Below are 19,115 nucleotides of genomic sequence, written 5' to 3'. Positions count from 1 at the left end.
TAAAAGTTAAACTAAAAGCATGTTAATAAGAATTATGAATATCATGAATATTCACACTTAGCTGCATATTACTTACCAAGTTTCTATCAACAACTCAAGTTGCTTATAAAAAGTAATATTTTAATCAATATGACTATCCACCTTTTTCTGCGGGAGCAAGCCTATGGGTGAGACTTCCTGTTCATTATCCGCTATAGGGAAATAAGAAGAATAACAAAGTGCACTAAACAGTAAAACTGTTTGCACTACAAACCAGTGTGTTCATTAGCATTAAAAGAATATGGTAAGACAACAATTTGCAATATCAAGCAGCAAAACAATGTTTTTTTTACAGCTAAATATCGCTGGACGTGGATGAGACGCATAACCTTTACATGCCCACTCTTATGGGAAGAAAAAGGTGGATAAATAATTTGCATAGTCATAAAGTTAAGTAATTAGTCTCACAACTACCAGTTTAAAAATCAAGAAACAAAGACCATATTAAATGAATGAGAAGTTTCAGTTTTGGATTGTATCATGTTTTTCATTTTTTTTTCATTGCACAATAGATGAACTGAAAGCTCATGGCTTAATATTTTTCAAAAGAAAGAAAGAGAGAAAAAAAAGGTACCAGCAATCAGATTTCACATGTTGCACAGGTATCATACGAGTCACACAACACTTGAGATGTTTACAGTAATTAAAATAATGCCTTCATAACAAGTACACTTGCTTTTACCATTCTATTCTACAAAAAAAAAAAAAACACGAGATGTTGATTTGCTCACAAACTCTCTCTCAAAAATAGACAAAACAGCTCCCTCTTATCATTTAAATACAATTACTGATGACATAACACATAAATCAATGACTTACAAAAAAAAAAAAAAACAGACATTCACACATTCCTCACTACAAAATAGTTTTTAAATATTACTGAATTTAAAATGAGGTACAAAGACTTAAACGTTTCACCACTGAATGATGACTTTGATACTACCTCCTCTCTTTAAGGCATAAACTCACTTCAGAGGACGTGTTGATGCATAGCAATAAGACGCCAGCTGAAACAATGGCTGCACACAAAGCTAAATGCAACTACATACACAAAGGGGCATTATAAAAAACGATTAACGCCATTAGTCTAAATGCACAGAAAATGCAAAGACGGCCCTGAAATAAAGTTACACTCAGATCATCACGATCAGTTCATACAAAGCTAAAATGATCTTTCATATGATGAACAGAATGATCTTGTAACTATTTGCTCAACAGCATACGGGTGTTCAACTGATGCATTGTATGTTACACCGTTAAACTAGCAGATCCCAATATATTACCAGCATGGATATTAAGCAGTGGAAGCATAATGTAAAATAAATGTTACAGCTGAGGTCAAAAGTTTACATGCATCTTGCAGAATCTGCAAAATGTAAAATATTTTACCAAAATAAAAGGAAAACACCAAAGGCATGTTGTTTTTTATTTAGTACTGACCTAAATGAGATATTTCACATAAAAGACGTTTACATAGAGTCCACAAGAGAAAATAACAGTTGAATTTATTTAAAAAAAAAGCCCCATTCAAAAGTTTACATACACTTGATTCTTAATACTGTGTTGTTACCTGAATGATCCACAGCTGTGTTTTCTTTTCTTTTTTTGTTTAGTGATAGTTGTTCATGAGTCCCTTGTTTGTCCTGAACAGTTAAACTGCCTGCTGTTCTTCATAAAAATCCTTCAGGTCCCACAGATTCTTTGGTGGTTATTCAGCATTTTTGTGCATTTGAACCCTTTCCAACAATGACTGTATGATTTTGAGATCCATCTTTTCACACTGAGGACAACTGAGGGACTCATGTGCAACTATTACAGAAGGTTCAAATGCTCACTGATGCTTCAGAAGGAAAAACCTTCTATAATACTGTAGTTGCATATTCCCTGAAATGGGTTCAAATACACCAAAATGCTGAACAAAATTTGTGGGACCTAAAGGATTTTTCTGGAGAACAGCGGGCAGTTTAACTGTTCAGCACTCATGAACAACTATCACTAAACAAACAAAAAAAAAAAAAAAAACAGCTGTGGATCATTCAGGTGACAACAAAGTATTAAGAATCAATTGTATCAACTATTATTTTGTCTTGTGGACTATATGTAAATATCTTTTATGTTGAATATTTAATTTAGGTCAGTCCTAAATTTTTTTTTTTTTGGTAAAATTATTAACATTTTGCAGATTCTGCAAGGTGTATGTAAACTTTTGACCTCAACTGCATGTGGAAGACAAAAGTGATACCAAGGGATCTAATGTGAGCAAAGGTTGATCAGAAGCGTAAGATAAATTTGTGAATAATCTCATAGCTTATTCTAACCACTGAAATTATATTATGCTGCATAGAAATGTAACATTTGTATCAAAGATCATACATAAGAATATTCCTAACTGACTTTAAAATTAGAATTTGACTTCTAAAATTGACTAAAGCCATCTTTGACACTGAAGTGTATTTTTTTCAATATATATTCTTAACCCATCTTAATATTTGTATAGTTGTTGTTTTTCCTAAAAGTTTAAAAACTCTTAATTTGAAAACATTATTTCACCATCCTTACAAAGCAAGACTGGCTCAACCAATTTTGGTGTGCCAACTAATGATAGTGTGTATTTTGATAGTCTGAATTCTGCAATTACGTTTGACTAAACTAGTGCCGCAGAAATAACACACTTCAGCTTTAAATCCAACAACATTCAAAATGATTTCTGTCAGTCTAGATGCTTAATTAGCAAAGAGCTCTAAAGTTTTTTACTGTGGTGCTAAATGTATAGGAATGATCACATTATTGTAGAACCACTACAACACCATCATTATACACACATCTGCCTGCATTTTCTAATTATTTCTTAAATTATGAAGAGCACTGCTTTCAGATCAAACGAAAGCATGTGGAAAATAGATGTCTTCTAAGAGTAATTATCATAATTAAAGGCAATGACAATTAATATAAGTTGGTGTGATTATTTTCTCAGGTTAGACAAAGTACAAATAATAGGAGGGTATTTTTTAAAAATATGCACCACTTATTCTGGCCATACTAATGGAAAGATAAAAGCTAGAGGAAATTTTTCTAGAAGAATCTTGGTCTCTGCTTTTTGTTAAAGAGGTAAAATAAAAACCATCAATAACAAAAGAATTAGTGCCTTTGTGTTTCAAGCTTTTACTTTTTTTGCTTGCTATTATGGAATGACCAATTCAAAAGGGATATATTTGTGAACAGACACTGCTTTGAATCTAAAATCTACTTGTGCAACAGTGCACAGTAACCGCTGATTAAAGTGACCTACATACCCCCGGTTTCACAGACGAGGCTTAAGCCTAGTCCTAGACTAAAATGTAAGTCTGAGCTGTTTCAGATGAAAGAAACTTGCACTGACTGATCTAAAATATATATTAGTGCCTTTGTTTTGTCTCACAATACAGACCAGTAACGTTTTTTTTTCTGAGTATGTTTATAAACATGACTTTAATGGCCTAACTGAACTACGGCCTAATCCTGGCTTAGTCTAAACCCTGTCTGTGAAACCGAGCCATAATGTTCAGTTTGTGGAATTATGAGTGCCAACTAATTAGTCTAGATCTATATCTTGTCCCTAGGCATTGGAAAAACTGGTATTCTGTGGTTGTTTTAAACATTTTCATTTGAATAAATAAAATCATTTGGTATGAAGCAAAGGAAACAACCTACATTTGACTAAATGTCAGTATAACGAGTCAAGTTTTATCCCATCCATTTACTGGACAATACTTTATACCTCAAGGTCAGGAATATGAGGAAGGCCCGTCTCTGTGGGAAAGAGACATTCTGTTGAAAACTAAATGAGAATTAAACAATAAGAACTTTAGAAATCAATATAAAAATGTCCAGATGTATATGTCGGGGAACTAGGATCCACAAGGTACAGGGACAACACTGTGTCCTAAAGCTTTGAGGCAAAAGAACGCAAGAAGGCCTAAACTAGATGAATGGTACCACATCCATCAGCAGGTCCTGGGTTTTGGATGAATCTAAACCAAAGTTCATAGGTCAGTCAATTATAGCTTCATTTAAACAGTCCAGGGTTTAGTTGGAGCCCAAACTATGCCCATAACATTTTAATTTATGTCATGACCTAGTCCAGCTGGGTGAATGTTTGAAAACAAGCCAGCCCAGCTGGCTCATATTAAAGTCCCAGGACGTCTCAGGTTTTAGTCCAGGTGCTGAGATAGTCCTTTAGTGTCTGAGTTTGTATTTACTGTGGATCCTCTGCTATAAAAGCTGTATTTGTCCAGAGTAGATGGTGAGAACAAGCATGATGGCAAACCCTGTAAGCAGCCCTGCGTTTTGGATGGCGAAAGTGACCAGAGAGCCACTTCCTCCGGCCTCCTCTTCCTCACGACTCACCTCGTTCATCTCTGGAAACTGCAGAAAGGGACAAAGGAAAAATTATAACATCTGCAGGATCAATTTTGGGATAACTATACGAGTAATGACATTCTTCGTTTTCATAGTTATGTTATAGTTAAGTTTCTTATTCTCACCAAGGCTGCATTTATTTAATCAAAAATACAGTAAAACAATAATAAATAAAATAGTTTTTTTTATTTTTATTATCTGAATATATTTTCAAGTGTAATTTATTCCCGGGTATAGCAAAATTAATTTTCAGCCGATCCAGTCTTCAGTGTCACATGATCCTTCAGAAATCATTCTAATATGATTATCTAACGCTCAAGAAATTTATTTAGCAATGTTAAAAACAGTTGTGCTACTTAATTTTGGGAAACCATGATGCATTTTTTGCAGGACTGATTATTAGTCATTTAAAAGAACCACATTTATTTGAAATATAAATATTCTGTAACATTAATGAACATATGTTTTGTCACTTTTGATCAATTTATTGCATCCTAGCTGGATAAAAGGATTTAAAAAAATTACATTTATTTATTTATTGAGCTAGTAATAGTTAGTTTATATTTAACAATTCTATTGAATATTTTAGCCTCAATTTTAATAGCTTCAGTATCTAATAATATCTGTTAAATAAAATCTGTATCACAACCAAAGTTCCTACATCGCCATCTGCAGGTAGAATGTATTTTCCCATACAAACATGCAGGCCAAACTATTTTATTATTCCACTTTTTCAGTTTAGTTTTACATATACATTAAATTTAATTATTTTAGTTAACAAAAATGTATTTAAAAATACATTTCTTAATTTTAATATACAATACAGGGTTTCTGCAGGTTTTATGAAGGTGAAGAACAAATATCTGCCAATGGGCCTGGACAAGTCAACTTAGTTCAAACATCAAAATCATTTTCATACCGCATTGACATATATTTGTTTATTTTCTAATTAAAAAAACTTATTTAATTTGGTTCAGTTTCTCAGAAATCAAGAATTAATGTCTTCATATTATGTCTCAAGTAAATGTATCTTGATTTAAATTGTTTAATCTGAACAGCAGAAAAACTATAGATATATTTTTGCAATTTTTGCTAATTTCAATGCCATGAATTTGAGTTCACTTCCAGAATATAAAAATCCTGATAGTTTACTCACCCCTATGTCATCCAAGATGTTAATGTCTTTCTTTCTTCAGTCATAAAGAAATTATGTTTTTTAAAGAAATCATTCCAGGATTTTTCTCCATATAGCAGACTTCTATGGCCCCCAACAGTTTCAAGGTCCAAATTGCAGTTTCAATGCAACTATACACGATCCCTTTGTGGTTAAAAAGTATATAATCTAACTCTTATTCCTCAACTGGGATTGTGTAGAGCCCTTTGAAGCTGCACTGAAACTGCAGTTTAGAAGTTCAAACCATTAGGAACCAATGAAGTCCACAATAAGAAGAAAAATCCTGGAATGTTTTCCACCAAAAAAAAAAAAAAAATTCTTTGTGACTAAAGAAATAACGACATGAACATCTTGGAAAACATGGGGATGAGTAAAATATCAGGACATTTTTATTCTGGAAGTGAACAAAAAATTAAGACCCACAGAAGGGTCTTCTCTCCTAACACAGAAGCAGTGAAGGAGGCTCCGATAGCCAAACCATCAATGAAATTATGGAGACCTTGCAAAGCACTAGTAATAACATTTTTTTTTACACTTTACTGATCATAGAAACTCACCTTCAGGAATCAATAAAAACAAATTCAATCCACCCTAATACAAAGCCTTTCAAAAATCAGCTCATTTAAAGCCAGCAAATTAACATCATCAAAATTCTTACCATATCAGCCAGTGCAATGTAGAGGAACATGCCTCCGGCTAGAGCAAAAATCCAGTTAGGAGAGAAGTTGTGTCCAGCCAGGATGCCAAACCCCATGCCCAGATAACAGCAGCACGCTGACAGGAAGTTAAAGAAGAGCGCCTGCTGGATGCTCATGCCAGCGTTTAGCAGGATTACAAAGTCACCTGGACACACAGATGCAACAGATCATTTACATGACTACAGACTCAGCACGTTTAAGGTCATTTTTGACTGGTCACATAGCAAAGTCAGTAATACACACCCAACTCATGTGGAAACTCCTCACACAGAATTGCCACTGACGTACTGATGCCCTGAAACACAGAAGCAGTGAAGGAGGCTCCGATAGCCAAACCATCAATGAAATTATGGAGACCGTCACTCAAAGTGATCATCCACGCCAGAGTACCAATGTCAGAGTATGCCCTGCCCTTCAGCCAATAACATCCACCGGTTCCAGCACCACCTGAACTCTGAGAGTCCTGCGACAGGGACACAAGTACAGAAAAATAATGTTAATATAATAGGGATGTAATGGTATTATCAATATCATTGTATCACGAGAGCAAAACTGTCTCGATATCATCGTGGTCACATGGGATATGAAACAATAGGTCTTCAGGGCAAAAAATTTAGTAGTTAAAATGTATTTAAACTTCTTATTCTAACACAAAATGTCTTTAAAGTTTGTTTTGGGCCATCATGCTTTAACACAGTATCTGTCTAACGAACTAAAACCGAATGCACAATATGGCTTTATCCCTTCATCAAAGCAAAGTGCGCACTTTGTTCAGGCGATCGGCTTGTGATCCGGTGCTTTTCGCGTCTCAGAACGGCTCAGTTCACAGTAAATACAGTGAACTCCTTTATTGCATGTACTGTGAGTTTAGCGCACATTTGGGAGCGCAACAGTTACGCTTTATTTTCACTAGATTTGTAGTGAGATGTGTTTTTGTAAGCCTGTTTGCACTGAAGTTAGAGTTTTCCGTCAAAATGAAAACTCTACTGCCGTTTCTGTCAAAATAAATGCTTAAAAGTGCAGCATGAATTGCTGACAGCTAGCAGTTTAAATGGCTAACATTACTGCAGTTCAAATTCAAAATATATCTTCGGTAACACTTTCTACGAAGCCCCTGTTTATAATACATTATAAGGGTATTTCTAGGGCATTATAATGAATGCATAATGCATTATAAAACAGCTTATAATATGTTATATCATCTCATGAATAATCATAACAACAATTATAATACATTATAACACTTGAGTATTTGAGGTTATAACTTTTAAGATTATGATTATTTATTACACACAATGGACGCCATATTAAATCTACTTAATTTCTAATGGACTATATCATTTTACATTTATTTTTACATTATATTACGTTTTATTTTGATGGTCCACTTAGTCTTACTATAAGCTTAAACTTTCCAACTACATGTCAACTAACACTCCTTAGAGTATTAGTAGACTTAGGTTAAGGTTAGGCTAGGTAGAAGGTTCATGTACTTGTAAAGTTGCTTATAATATAATAGTTTGTCTTTCGGGGAACCATCAAAATGTAGTGTTAGCATATATTTAGCATACTACTAATAATAATTACTGCTAGCTGACATGCAGTTGCAGAGTTACTTATCAAAAGCTGTCTAAAGGGTACCATCAAAATAATCAAACTGATAATACAAATGTGTCATTACACATTCATCTGATCTGATGCCTGATCTTAGGGTTCTTTGGGAAATCTTATTATATTTACTTATAAGTGGTCTTTGTATGCTTTAAGTAAAGTGACATTAGAAACATGGCAAGATATGGGACTTATAATACGTTATAACTATGAGCAGGTAATCATACTCTTAAAGGTTGTATCAGCGATTTCTAGCCTGAAACATAAAGTGTCAAATTCAGCTGAGCTTTCTTCACGATCCGCTCGCTGCCTGCCCCATAAATTGTCTGTGAAAAAACCAATCAGCGTCAGGGGTTTGGTGTTGTGGACTTTCGCTCCGCCTCCCTCACATCCCTGCACCAGTAGGAAAGTCCACAACACCAAACCCCTGACGCTGATTGGTTGGAACACTGTTTGTTTATCTGTGGAAAGGTTGGTAGTGCCGATTGTTTTTTTGGCATATCTCGGACCCTAGGCTGACCAGAGAGACGCGGTTTTTTCACAGACAATTTATGGGGCAGGCAGCGAGCGGATCGTGAATAAAAGTCAGCTGAAATTGACACTTTATGTTTTAGGCTAGAAATCGCTGATACAACCTTTAAAAGCTATAACCACAAATAAGTAAAAATTATAATACATTAAAACTGTTCTTATGAATACTCATGAGATGATATAACATATTATAAGGTTTTTTATAATGCATTATGCATTCGTTATAATGCCTTAAGAATACCCTTATAATGCATTATAAATACGGGCTTCATAGAAAGTGTTACCCAATATTCATTTTCATTTATTTTACAGTGCAATTGTTTTAGAATATATGGGTATTACAGCAATGGAATAACAATAATATAAAATTGTTGTCATTATTATACTCTAATTTGTTTGGCTTCTTAAAAGACCAGTGTGAATGTAATTTAGACTGAGACAGTGTACTACAAATAAAAAGTTCACCATTTTTCTGACTTAAGTTTTCTTAGTTAAGAACATGGGTTGGAGCTCTTAATTTTGAACTCTCAAAGTGCATTAGATAGAGTAATGTAACTTTCAAATGCACAAAATTCCCATTTTTTCCAAATGCCTTTATTTGCTCTTTTTGTTGATTCTTATTTTATTGTTTATTTTTCAAATATTGCATCGTGGACTTCATAAATCGAGATATTATCATATTGTGAGATTCTGATATCATTACATCTCTACAATATACATCTCCATTCAAAAGTTGGGGGGTTGGTAAGTTTCAATAACCCCTTAGCGTTACACCTATGGAACGTTTTGCATTGAGTTAAGTTTGACAGGAATGCTAAGGGGTTAATGTTTTTGAAAGAAGTCACTAATGCTCACATTTATTTGTTTAGAACAATAAAAACAGTGACACTGTACAATTTTATTAAATTTAAAATAGCCGTTTCTTATATGAATATATTGTTAAATGTAATTTATCCAGCCAGTACTCCAGTCTTCAGTGTCACATGATCCTTCAGAAATCATTCTAATATGCTGATTTATTATCAACGTTGGAAACAGTTGAGCTTCTTCATATTTTTTTTAACTTGTGATATTTTTTTCAGGATTCTTTGATAAATAAAAGGCTAAAAGAAAAGCATTTATTTAAAATAGAAATCTCCTGTAACAATATACACTACCGTTGAGGCCAGTATGTTTTTTGTTTTGTTTTTTCTTTGTAAGATATTAATACTTTTATTCAGCAAGTATATGCTAGATTGATAAAAAGGTGATAGTAGACACATATTGTTACAAATTATTTCTATTTAGATTTTTTCCCCCTCGATTTGTACCCAAAGCTTCCATTTTCAAAAGGAATGGCACCCAAGATAAGATGAAACAATAGACAGTGTGAAATAATGTAATCTGGTATTTAAATGTATACTATAGAATTTGATTGAAAACATTCTTTTAGCTTCTGCAGGATTCTTGTTGTTTTATATAGAGATGATGTTGCATTTTAATGCAAGTTGTCAAAACAATAATTTTTCCCTTAAAAAACCGAACACGCACTGATGAATCTCGCTGACGAATCATGCCGCATTCACGCCGTGCTAAAATTATGGTAATTACTAGATGACAACTCTGAGATGCTATTCCCATCCTCAGACAAATATGTTTCTATGGTAACTCTCACAACATGACTGGCTTTGTTATTGATGACAGCGAAATTGCTATATTATTATTCACATCTATATGCTCTTGAAACACATTTATTAGATTTTGGTTTCGTTTACATTGACGTCATTAGTCATTATTAACAGATGAATGGAAAAAGTCAGAGCATTGATTAAATTCAGAGTTTCCAAGCTGTAATTATTAATTCAACAAAGTTTTTACAAGCTGAAAACTCATAATTACAGTAATTCTGGCATGACATTAACATGCCAAAACTAATTGGGGTCCATTTTGATTTCAAGCTGTTTTATTAAGGGATATCATTATGGGTGAGGACTTATAGACACTTAAGCCCAATCAATAGAAATGACAGATTACCACATTTGTCTATTTTTAGGTTTTTAGGCAAGTTTCTTTTATTCCTCACCTGTACTGTCTGCCCAGTGCTGAGCATTTTGTCATCTTCTCCAAGCCCTCTTCCATCACCTTCCGCTCTGGGTAAAGATGCTCCTCCAGCCTCTCCATTCTGCAGTTTCTCCATCACACCATCCTCCAAATCGCCATTAGAGTTGGCATAGCGCTCTGCAGGAAAGTGACTGTGGCCGTGGCCATGCCCTCCCTAACAAAAGACAATCAGATAACAAATGCAATATGGAAGAGAGAGAGAAAGTAAATTAAAAAAGAAAATTCTCCACTAGAGGGTGCTGCATTACAACACATATCAGAAGCAAAAAAAATTTTTTTTTAGAAATCTTTTGATTCATGTAAAATGATTTGGCAAACCATTGCAGACTACAATAAAACTATTTTTATGACTATTATCGTTTTTGGGTCCTTTTCACATCATGCAGCCCCTGAGGAGCTAAAACCAGGCACGTACAGTCGTGGCCAAAAGTTTTGAGAATGACACAAATATTAGTTTTCACAAAGTTTGCTGCCAAAAAGGCTTTTAGATCTTTGTTTCAGTTGTTTCTGTGATGTACTGAAATATAATTACAAGCACTTCATACGTTTCAAAGGCTTTTATCGACAATTACATGACATGGCCCTTCTTTTTCAGGACCTCTGCAATTCGACTGGGCATGCTCTCAATCAACTTCTGGGCCAAATCCTGACTGATAGCAACCCATTCTTTTATAATTACTTCTTGGAGTTTGTCAGAATTAGTGGGTTTTTGTTTGCCCACCCGCCTCTTGAGGATTTACCACAAGTTCTCAATGGGATTAAGATATGGGGAGTTTCCAGGCCATGGACCCAAAATTTCAACGGTTTGGTCCCCGAGCCACTTAGTTATCACTTTTGCCTTATGGCACGGTGCTCCATCGTGCTGGAAAATGCATTGATCTTCACCAAACTGTTGTTGGATTGTTGGAAGAAGTTGCTGTTGGAGGGTGTTTTGGTGCCATTCTTTATTCATGGCTCTGTTTTTGGACAAAATTGTGAGTGAGCCCACTCCCTTGGATGAGAAGCAACCCCACACATGAATGGTCTCAGGATGCTTTACTGTTGGCATGACACAGGACTGATGGTAGCGCTCACCTTTTCTTCTCCGGACAAGCCTTTTTCCAGATGCCCCAAACAATCGGAAAGAGGCTTCATCGGAGAATATGACTTTGCCCCAGTCCTCAGCAGTCCATTCGCCATACTTTTTGCAGAAGATCAATCTGTCCCTAGTGTTTTTTTTGGAGAGAAGTGGCTTCTTTGCTGCCCTTCTTGACACCAGGCCATCTTCCAAAAGTCTTGGCCTCACTGTGCGTGCAGATGCGCTCACACCTGCCTGCTGCCATTCCTGAGCAAGCTCTGCACTGGTGGCACTCCGATCCTGCAGCTGAATCCTTGCTGCTAGCTGGACTTTCTTGGACGCCCTGAAGCCTTCTTAACAACAATTGAACCTCTTTCCTTGAAGTTCTTGATAATCCTATAAATTGTTGATTTAGGTACAATCTTAGTAGCCACAGTATCCTTGCCTGTGAAGCCATTTTTATGCAACGCAATGATGGCTGCACGCGTTTCTTTGCAGGTCACCATGGTTAACAATGGAAGAACAATGATTTCAAGCATCACCCTCCTTTTAACATGTCAAGTCTGCCATTCTAACCCAATCAGCCTGACATAATGATCTCCAGCCTTGTGCTCATCAACATTCTCACCTGAGTTAACAAGACGATTACTGAAATGATCTTAGCAGGTCCTTTAATGACAGCAATGAAATGCAGTGGAAAGGTTTTTTCGGGAAGTTAATTTTCATGGCAAAGAAGGACTATGCAAATTGCTATTATAAAAACTTAAGCAACAACTTTTCCAATTTCCAATATTTATGTAATTCTCAAAACTTCTGGCCACGACTGTACATATTGTACATACTTTTCACACATTCCAATGCAAAACTTCATGAGTTGGAACTTTAAATAGGTCTAAAAATAACATACTTGTGCTTATTTTGATGTCCCTGGGAACTCATGTCACAATGACATTGTCAGATAAAGCTGTTTGCCTAAGCAACTGTTTTAGGGTTTACTCCAACAGACCATTAGTCCAAGCTTACCCTGTCTTTTGGCTTTAAGATCATCTTCAGGATTTTCTCTGTGAAGAAGAAGAGGTAGAATCCTCCAAACACAACAGCAGACTTGGGCACATAATAATCCTCCATGGGGTCAAATCCAAACGCCTATATACAGAAAAAAAGCATGTTTTAAGTTGTCAAACACAATTTGATTTTTAAACTAATTTGACATTAATTATAATATAGCATTGTTTTTAAGCTAGAAAATTATGTGTGTAACACTACAATTTAAAAGTTTGGGGTGATTAAGATAAAAAAAAAAAAAAAGTTTTATTGTAACTTTTTTTGTTAATGCTGTTTCTTTTGAAGTTTCTATTTATCAAAAAATCCTGAAAAAACAGCTTCCACAAGAAAATAAAGCAAATAAAGCACCAAATTAGTATATTTTAATATTTTCTGAAGGATCATGTGACAGTGAAGACTGAAATAATGGCTGCTGAATATTCAGCTTTGCGCCACAGGAATAAATTACAGTTTTAAATACATTAAAATAGAAAACTGTTATTTTAAATTGTAATACTATTTCACAATACTGTTTTTACTTTATACTACACTGTATATTTTTTGAAAAATTAACTGGTGAGCAAAAAATAAATAAATAAAAGACCTCAAACTTTTAAACAGTACAGAAAGCTACATAATAATGTTTTAAAATGAATGTGTGCATTACACAATATACTTAGTATGGATGCAATCTAAATACAAACCCCCTATTCACTCTTCTGGACACCAGAAACAATCAAAATCGCTTTTGTAACACTATTCTTCACATTTATTTCACACTTGGTTACAAGCTGTCAAGAAGAGTGAGTATGGGATTTATTTTAGATTGGGTCTTAGTGTAGTTCACTAATGCCTCAGGGCTCCCCCCCATTTTGCTTGGCTTTTCATCTCCGAATTATAATTTTTTCAAATTGGGCCATTCACTTCTAAATATTAATTTGAATAGTTCACAGTCAGATAAATTCAAAACTTAAATGTGTGTTCCACTTCCATGCCATCTTGCCTCAAAAATGTACATTAAATGCTATGATTTTATAACAAGTCCTGTGAGAACTCCAACAACAATAGTGGTTCTATGGATCAATACAAAGATTTATTGATCATTTTTAATCTATTTTCTTGCCTTCCAGCTGGGGAGAACCACTGAGGCCAGGAAGACTTATATTTGTGCTCAAAGGGAATGTTCACTTGAAAATGAAAATTATGTCATCAGTTACTCACCCTCAGGTTGTTCCAAAGCACACCATTTTATTATTTATAACACAAAATTACATTTATTTATTTTTTTCGCATAATGCCCAATCTGCAATTTTGCATACAACCAGTTCGCACCAATCATGCACTATAATTATCCGAGTATAGTGAGTATAACTACTATTTTAATACTCGTGTGAATCACAATCCATTTTTATTGTAATGAAAAATGCTGTTTTGGCATTGCACAAAATTCTCTATATAGTTTTTAAAGGAATAAATAAATGTATTTTTTTTTAAAGTACAAGCATATTTAAAATAATAATGGGAAAATAGAATAAATAATGTGCAAACAGAAAGACAAAACCTAAAAATGCATATATACACAACTAAGGTTTATTATTATTGCATAAAAGATTTTTATTTGTTCTGTGCATAAATCTGGAACGACATGAGAGCAAATAATATAAACAACATTTTCCTTTTGAGTGAACTATTCCTTTAAATGCCAGACTTAAATACACTAGCAGTCAAAAGTATTTGAACAGTAAGATTTTTAATGTTTTTTTAAAGGAGTCTCTGCTCACCAAGCCTGCATTAATTTGATCCAAAGCACACCAAAAACTGTAAAAATAACTATTTTTACTATATAAAATAACTGTTGTCTATTTAAATATATTTTGAAAAGTAATTTATTTCTGTGATCAAAGCTAAATTTTCAGCATCATTGCTTCAGTCTTCAGTGCCACAAAATCCTTCACAAATCATTCTAATATGCTGATTTGCTGTTCAAGAAACATTATTATTATTATTATTATTATTATTATTATATTTACAATTACATTTTTTCAGGATTCTTTGATAAATATGAATAAATTATAGAAATTAATACTAAAGCAAGGACGCTTTAAATTGACCAAAAGTAATGATAAAGACAATTATAATTCTATTTCAGATAAATGCTGTTCTTCTGAACTTTCTATTCATCAAAGAAACATGGAAAAAAATTATACTCAGCTGTTTCCCAAATAATAATAATGTTTTTTGGGCAGCAAATCAGAATATTAGAATGATTTCTGAAGGATCATGTAACTGGAGTAATGATGCTAAAAATTCAGCTTTGAACTCACAGAAATAAATTACATTTTAAAATAAATTCAAATAGAAAACACTTATTTTAAATTGTAAAAATATTTCAAAATGTTACTGTTTTTGCTGAAATTTGGATCAAATAAATGAGCTTGGCTTGGTGAGCAGAAGAGACTTCTTTAAAAACATTACTGTTCAAAAACTTTTGACTGGTAGTGTATAAACTCTAAAATCTAACTCTAGAGAGAGTGGAATTAGAAATGTTTTCAGTCTGGTTGTGTGGCACACGTCCATAAACCCAATTCCCCCACGTGTCCACTCTACCTCTGGGATTAGTTGAAAGAGGGCGTTGGAGTACAGAGTACCAATGGCCAGGGCTATGAAGTACAGCAGCAACCGCTTGTAAAAGGTTTTCCTCATGAAGGGAACCACACTCGCCCCGACCAGTGAACACAGAGATATCACTGTCACACACAGGAAACCATACCCCCACACTGGCCAAACAACCAGAAGACAGAAAGAGAACAAGAGACGTGGAAAAGAAGGGGAAAAAGAAGAAAGAATATATGAATTAATAAGTTGAATAATTAATACTAGGTGAAAGGTTGATATTCATCATCTCATACGTGAGATTTTACTCCCTGAAAGAAAAAATTAAAGTTCTGTGGGCAATTATCAAATCAATTCATGCAACCACAGTTAAAAGCTTTTACATTTGAAGAAAATTCATAAATTGCATTGACAGATTTGATACCAGTTTATATAAATTAATTAACAGCAATAAATCAAACATGCTATTACACTACCATTTGAAAGTTTAGGGTCTATACGTTTTTTCTTATGCAGCATTTATTTGATAAAAACTAATACTATGAAAAAGAACTTACTCCAAACTTGTGAATGGTAGTGTATGTTATTCACATTTTAAACCCCATTGTGTTTCATTCACAGAGGAAGTAAGGGAAGGCGGCTTCCTGTTGACCATCATAGAACAAATGATGCCTTGAGACATGAGGTCACTCATTCAATCATTAAAACCTGATGGGATAGCTTAAAATACTCCTCCTCCTCTTATTCTATACCTCCTTAAACTCCTAAGGCAACAGAGGAACTGAAAACACTGGTATTCATGTTGACCAGCCAGTGAACCATCAACACCCAGCACACAAAAGGTGTACCTGTAGCTCAGCTCGAGCTATAATAGCACCAACAACCCAACAAAGAGCATCCTGGGATACGCAGCACTTCATTAGCACTTTTAATGAAGATTCATTAGCTCTTTTATTTCCATAACCAATGGGCCAGTGAAAAAATCTAGTGTTAGTGGTCTACTATTCAGTGTTCAGGGGTAGAGTAACAATTTGAAAAGTGGTGGAGGCAAACTAAGACAGGAGGTATTGATTATCTCCAAAAAAGTGTTGGAATAAACATCGAACATTATGTTGGCTAAACAATCCAAAACCAAAATTCAAAACTTCTCCTACAGCTTTCAAGGTACATACAGGGGTTCTATGCTACTGGCAATATTAATAATGTTTGTGTCCTTTAGGTGGTCTTTGTTATTAATTAGCAGGAACACAGAAAATCAGCCCCTGCAGAAATCTATAAAAGATTCTATTGTAAATGTTAATATTTATACAATACAAGAAATACAACAAAAAAACTAAATAAATAATATGAATAATATGAAATAAAAATATATGTCCTCCAAAGACAGCAAATGCTGTAAAAATATGCTTCCATCTGGGACAATTTATGACTTTTTTTAAAAAAATAAATCTGGCATAACAATAAAGATTCAGTCATCATTTACAAAATGATCAGCTTTATAAAATAAATAAATAAATAAAATATGATTCCATCTGGGTCAATTTATGGCTCTTTTTTAAAATAAATTTTGCAAAAGGCTAAAGATTCAGTTATCATTTACACAATTATCAGCAAAATAAAATAAAACATAATAATCAGCAAAATAAAACAGAAACCAAAACTAAATAAAATAAAAAATATTCCTCCATAAACAACTTAGAAAATCTTGCAAAATGTAATTTAAATTGGACCAATTATTTGCTACATAAAATAAAATCTAAAAAATAAAATATGATTTCGTCTGGGCCAATGTATGGCTCTTATTTAAATAAATCATACAAAAAGCTAAAGATTCAGTCATCATTTCCAAAATTATCAGAAACAATTAATTACATTTAAATTTAATTTAATTTAAATAAAAAAGAGGATTACATCTGGGCCAATTTATGTCTCTTTAAATAAATCTTGCAAAAGGCTAAAGATTCAGTCATCATTTCCATAATTATTTGAAAATAAAATAAAATAATATTTTAAAAAATGTGATTCCATCTGGGCCAATGTATGGCTCTTATTTGAATAAATCATGCAAAAAGCTAATTATTCAGTCATCATTTCCAAAATTATCAGCTAAATTATACAAAAAAAAAAACATAAAACATAATCAAACATAAAATAAAATAATAGAAAATAAAAAATAAAATGTGATTTCACTGGGCCAATTTATGGCTCTTATTTTAATGAATCATGCAAAAAGCATGCTTCAGTCATCATTTCCAGAATTTTCAGCTAAAAAATAAAAAACCCATAATTAAACATAAACATTAAAAAATAAAAAAAATATATAAAATGAAAAATAAAATGTGATTCCATCTGGGCCAATTTATGGCTCTTATTTAAATAAATCATGCAAAAAGCTTAATATTCAGTCATCATTTGCAAAATTATAAGCTAAAATAAATGTATATATGTATATATGTATATGTATATGTGTGTATATATATATATATATATATATACATATATATATATATATATATATATATATATAAAACAAATAAATAAAAATATCCCTCCATAAACAGCATAGAAAATCTTGTAAAAATGTAATTTCATCTTTTTTTTATAAATCTTGCAAAAGGCTGAAGATGCAGTCATAAATTTCCAAACTTAACAGCTAATAAAATAATAAAATAAAATAAATATAAAATAATACAATAAAATAAAAATGTGTTTAAGATGGATTAAAGATATATCATATAGTCAGATCTTGAGCACAGAACAAGTTTTTAACAGCTTTTATGGTCCTAAAATGTACCAACATAAAAATCATGGACGAAATAAAAGCTAGAAGAGAGGAAGAGCATCAGAAAGAGGAGGAAATCTTTACTGTGGTTAGGGGTGTTTTGCTGTGTTAAAAGATAGAAAACATTGTGTGAAGGAGGAAAGAAGGAAAAAGGCGACAATTCTAGACACCCCTTTGTGATTAATCTTGATCCACGGTTGATTCGGTGTGTTTGGGTGGAAATGGGTGGATGCATACTGAACCTCAGGTAGGAGCTGCAGGATGGCAGTGGAGAGCAACGTTCCAACGGACAGAGCGATGAAATAGACCAGTGTTCTGCGCATGAACCGCGTCCTCATCAGGGGCACCACAAAAACACCAGTCAAAGCGAATGCACTAATCAGAGTCACACTCAAAATTGAGTAACCCCACACTGCAGAACACACACACATACAGCCTTTAATTACATGAGATTACACCCCAGCAAACACATCCCACAACCTTTGTGTGCAAGGTTGCTCATTTAACCCAGTCAGACTGGAATCCCTGGAAATACAAGACAAGTCATAAACACAGTCCTGAATGGACACGCGTACAGTTTGAGAGAGAATGTCATTATGTGAGAGTGAATTGCGGCAGGTGCGTGTATGTAGAGATCACATATTAGCCTGCTTTCTCCAAAACCACAGTTGCATTTGTTTACAGCTGAGAACAGCTGTCAGCACTTTACCTACAGAGGAAGAAAATCATTCATAAGAACACACAGATGCATTTCTTTCATATAGCAGCACTTACATGGACTCATAACCTGCAGTCACATTAATACGTGGAACTGAGTATGTTTACATGTACAACACACCGATAATAGGCTTCTTCCTCATTTACTTTAAAGTCTTGGGGAGTTTTTTCTTTTTTTGTTTCCGTTTTCTTTATTTATCTTTCTGAAAAGCTCTTTTGGGACAATGTGCATTGTAAAAGGCAATATACAAATACACCTACACTCCAAAAAAAAACATCTTTTTTTTAACCCAAATGGGGGGTTCAGCCTGTTGAGTCGTTTTATTTGATTATTTTTAATATTTTTACCCA

At 33.7% G+C, this 19,115-nt stretch overlaps 1 protein-coding gene across 1 annotated transcript in view; it reads right to left on the bottom strand.

Annotated features, from left to right (window-relative positions):
• Positions 1-515: 515 nt before the first annotated feature.
• slc39a14 (solute carrier family 39 member 14) overlaps positions 516-19,115 on the bottom strand; it is a 40,919-nt gene continuing 22,319 nt past the window's right edge. The window contains exons 4-9 of the mRNA XM_073839704.1: positions 15,260-15,429; positions 12,632-12,754; positions 10,514-10,705; positions 6,553-6,772; positions 6,270-6,454; positions 516-4,443 (exon numbers count right to left, since the gene is read on the bottom strand). Coding sequence (XP_073695805.1) covers positions 4,291-4,443; positions 6,270-6,454; positions 6,553-6,772; positions 10,514-10,705; positions 12,632-12,754; positions 15,260-15,429 — 1,043 coding nt within the window. The 3' untranslated portion in view covers positions 516-4,290. The remainder of the gene's footprint in view (positions 4,444-6,269; positions 6,455-6,552; positions 6,773-10,513; positions 10,706-12,631; positions 12,755-15,259; positions 15,430-19,115) is intronic.

This window comes from Garra rufa, chromosome 5 (genome assembly GCF_049309525.1).
Source record: "Garra rufa chromosome 5, GarRuf1.0, whole genome shotgun sequence".
Classification (NCBI taxonomy): domain Eukaryota; kingdom Metazoa; phylum Chordata; class Actinopteri; order Cypriniformes; family Cyprinidae; genus Garra; species Garra rufa.
The sequence above is the reverse complement of the archived record's forward strand: the minus strand, read 5'-3'. Positions and strand labels throughout refer to the sequence as shown.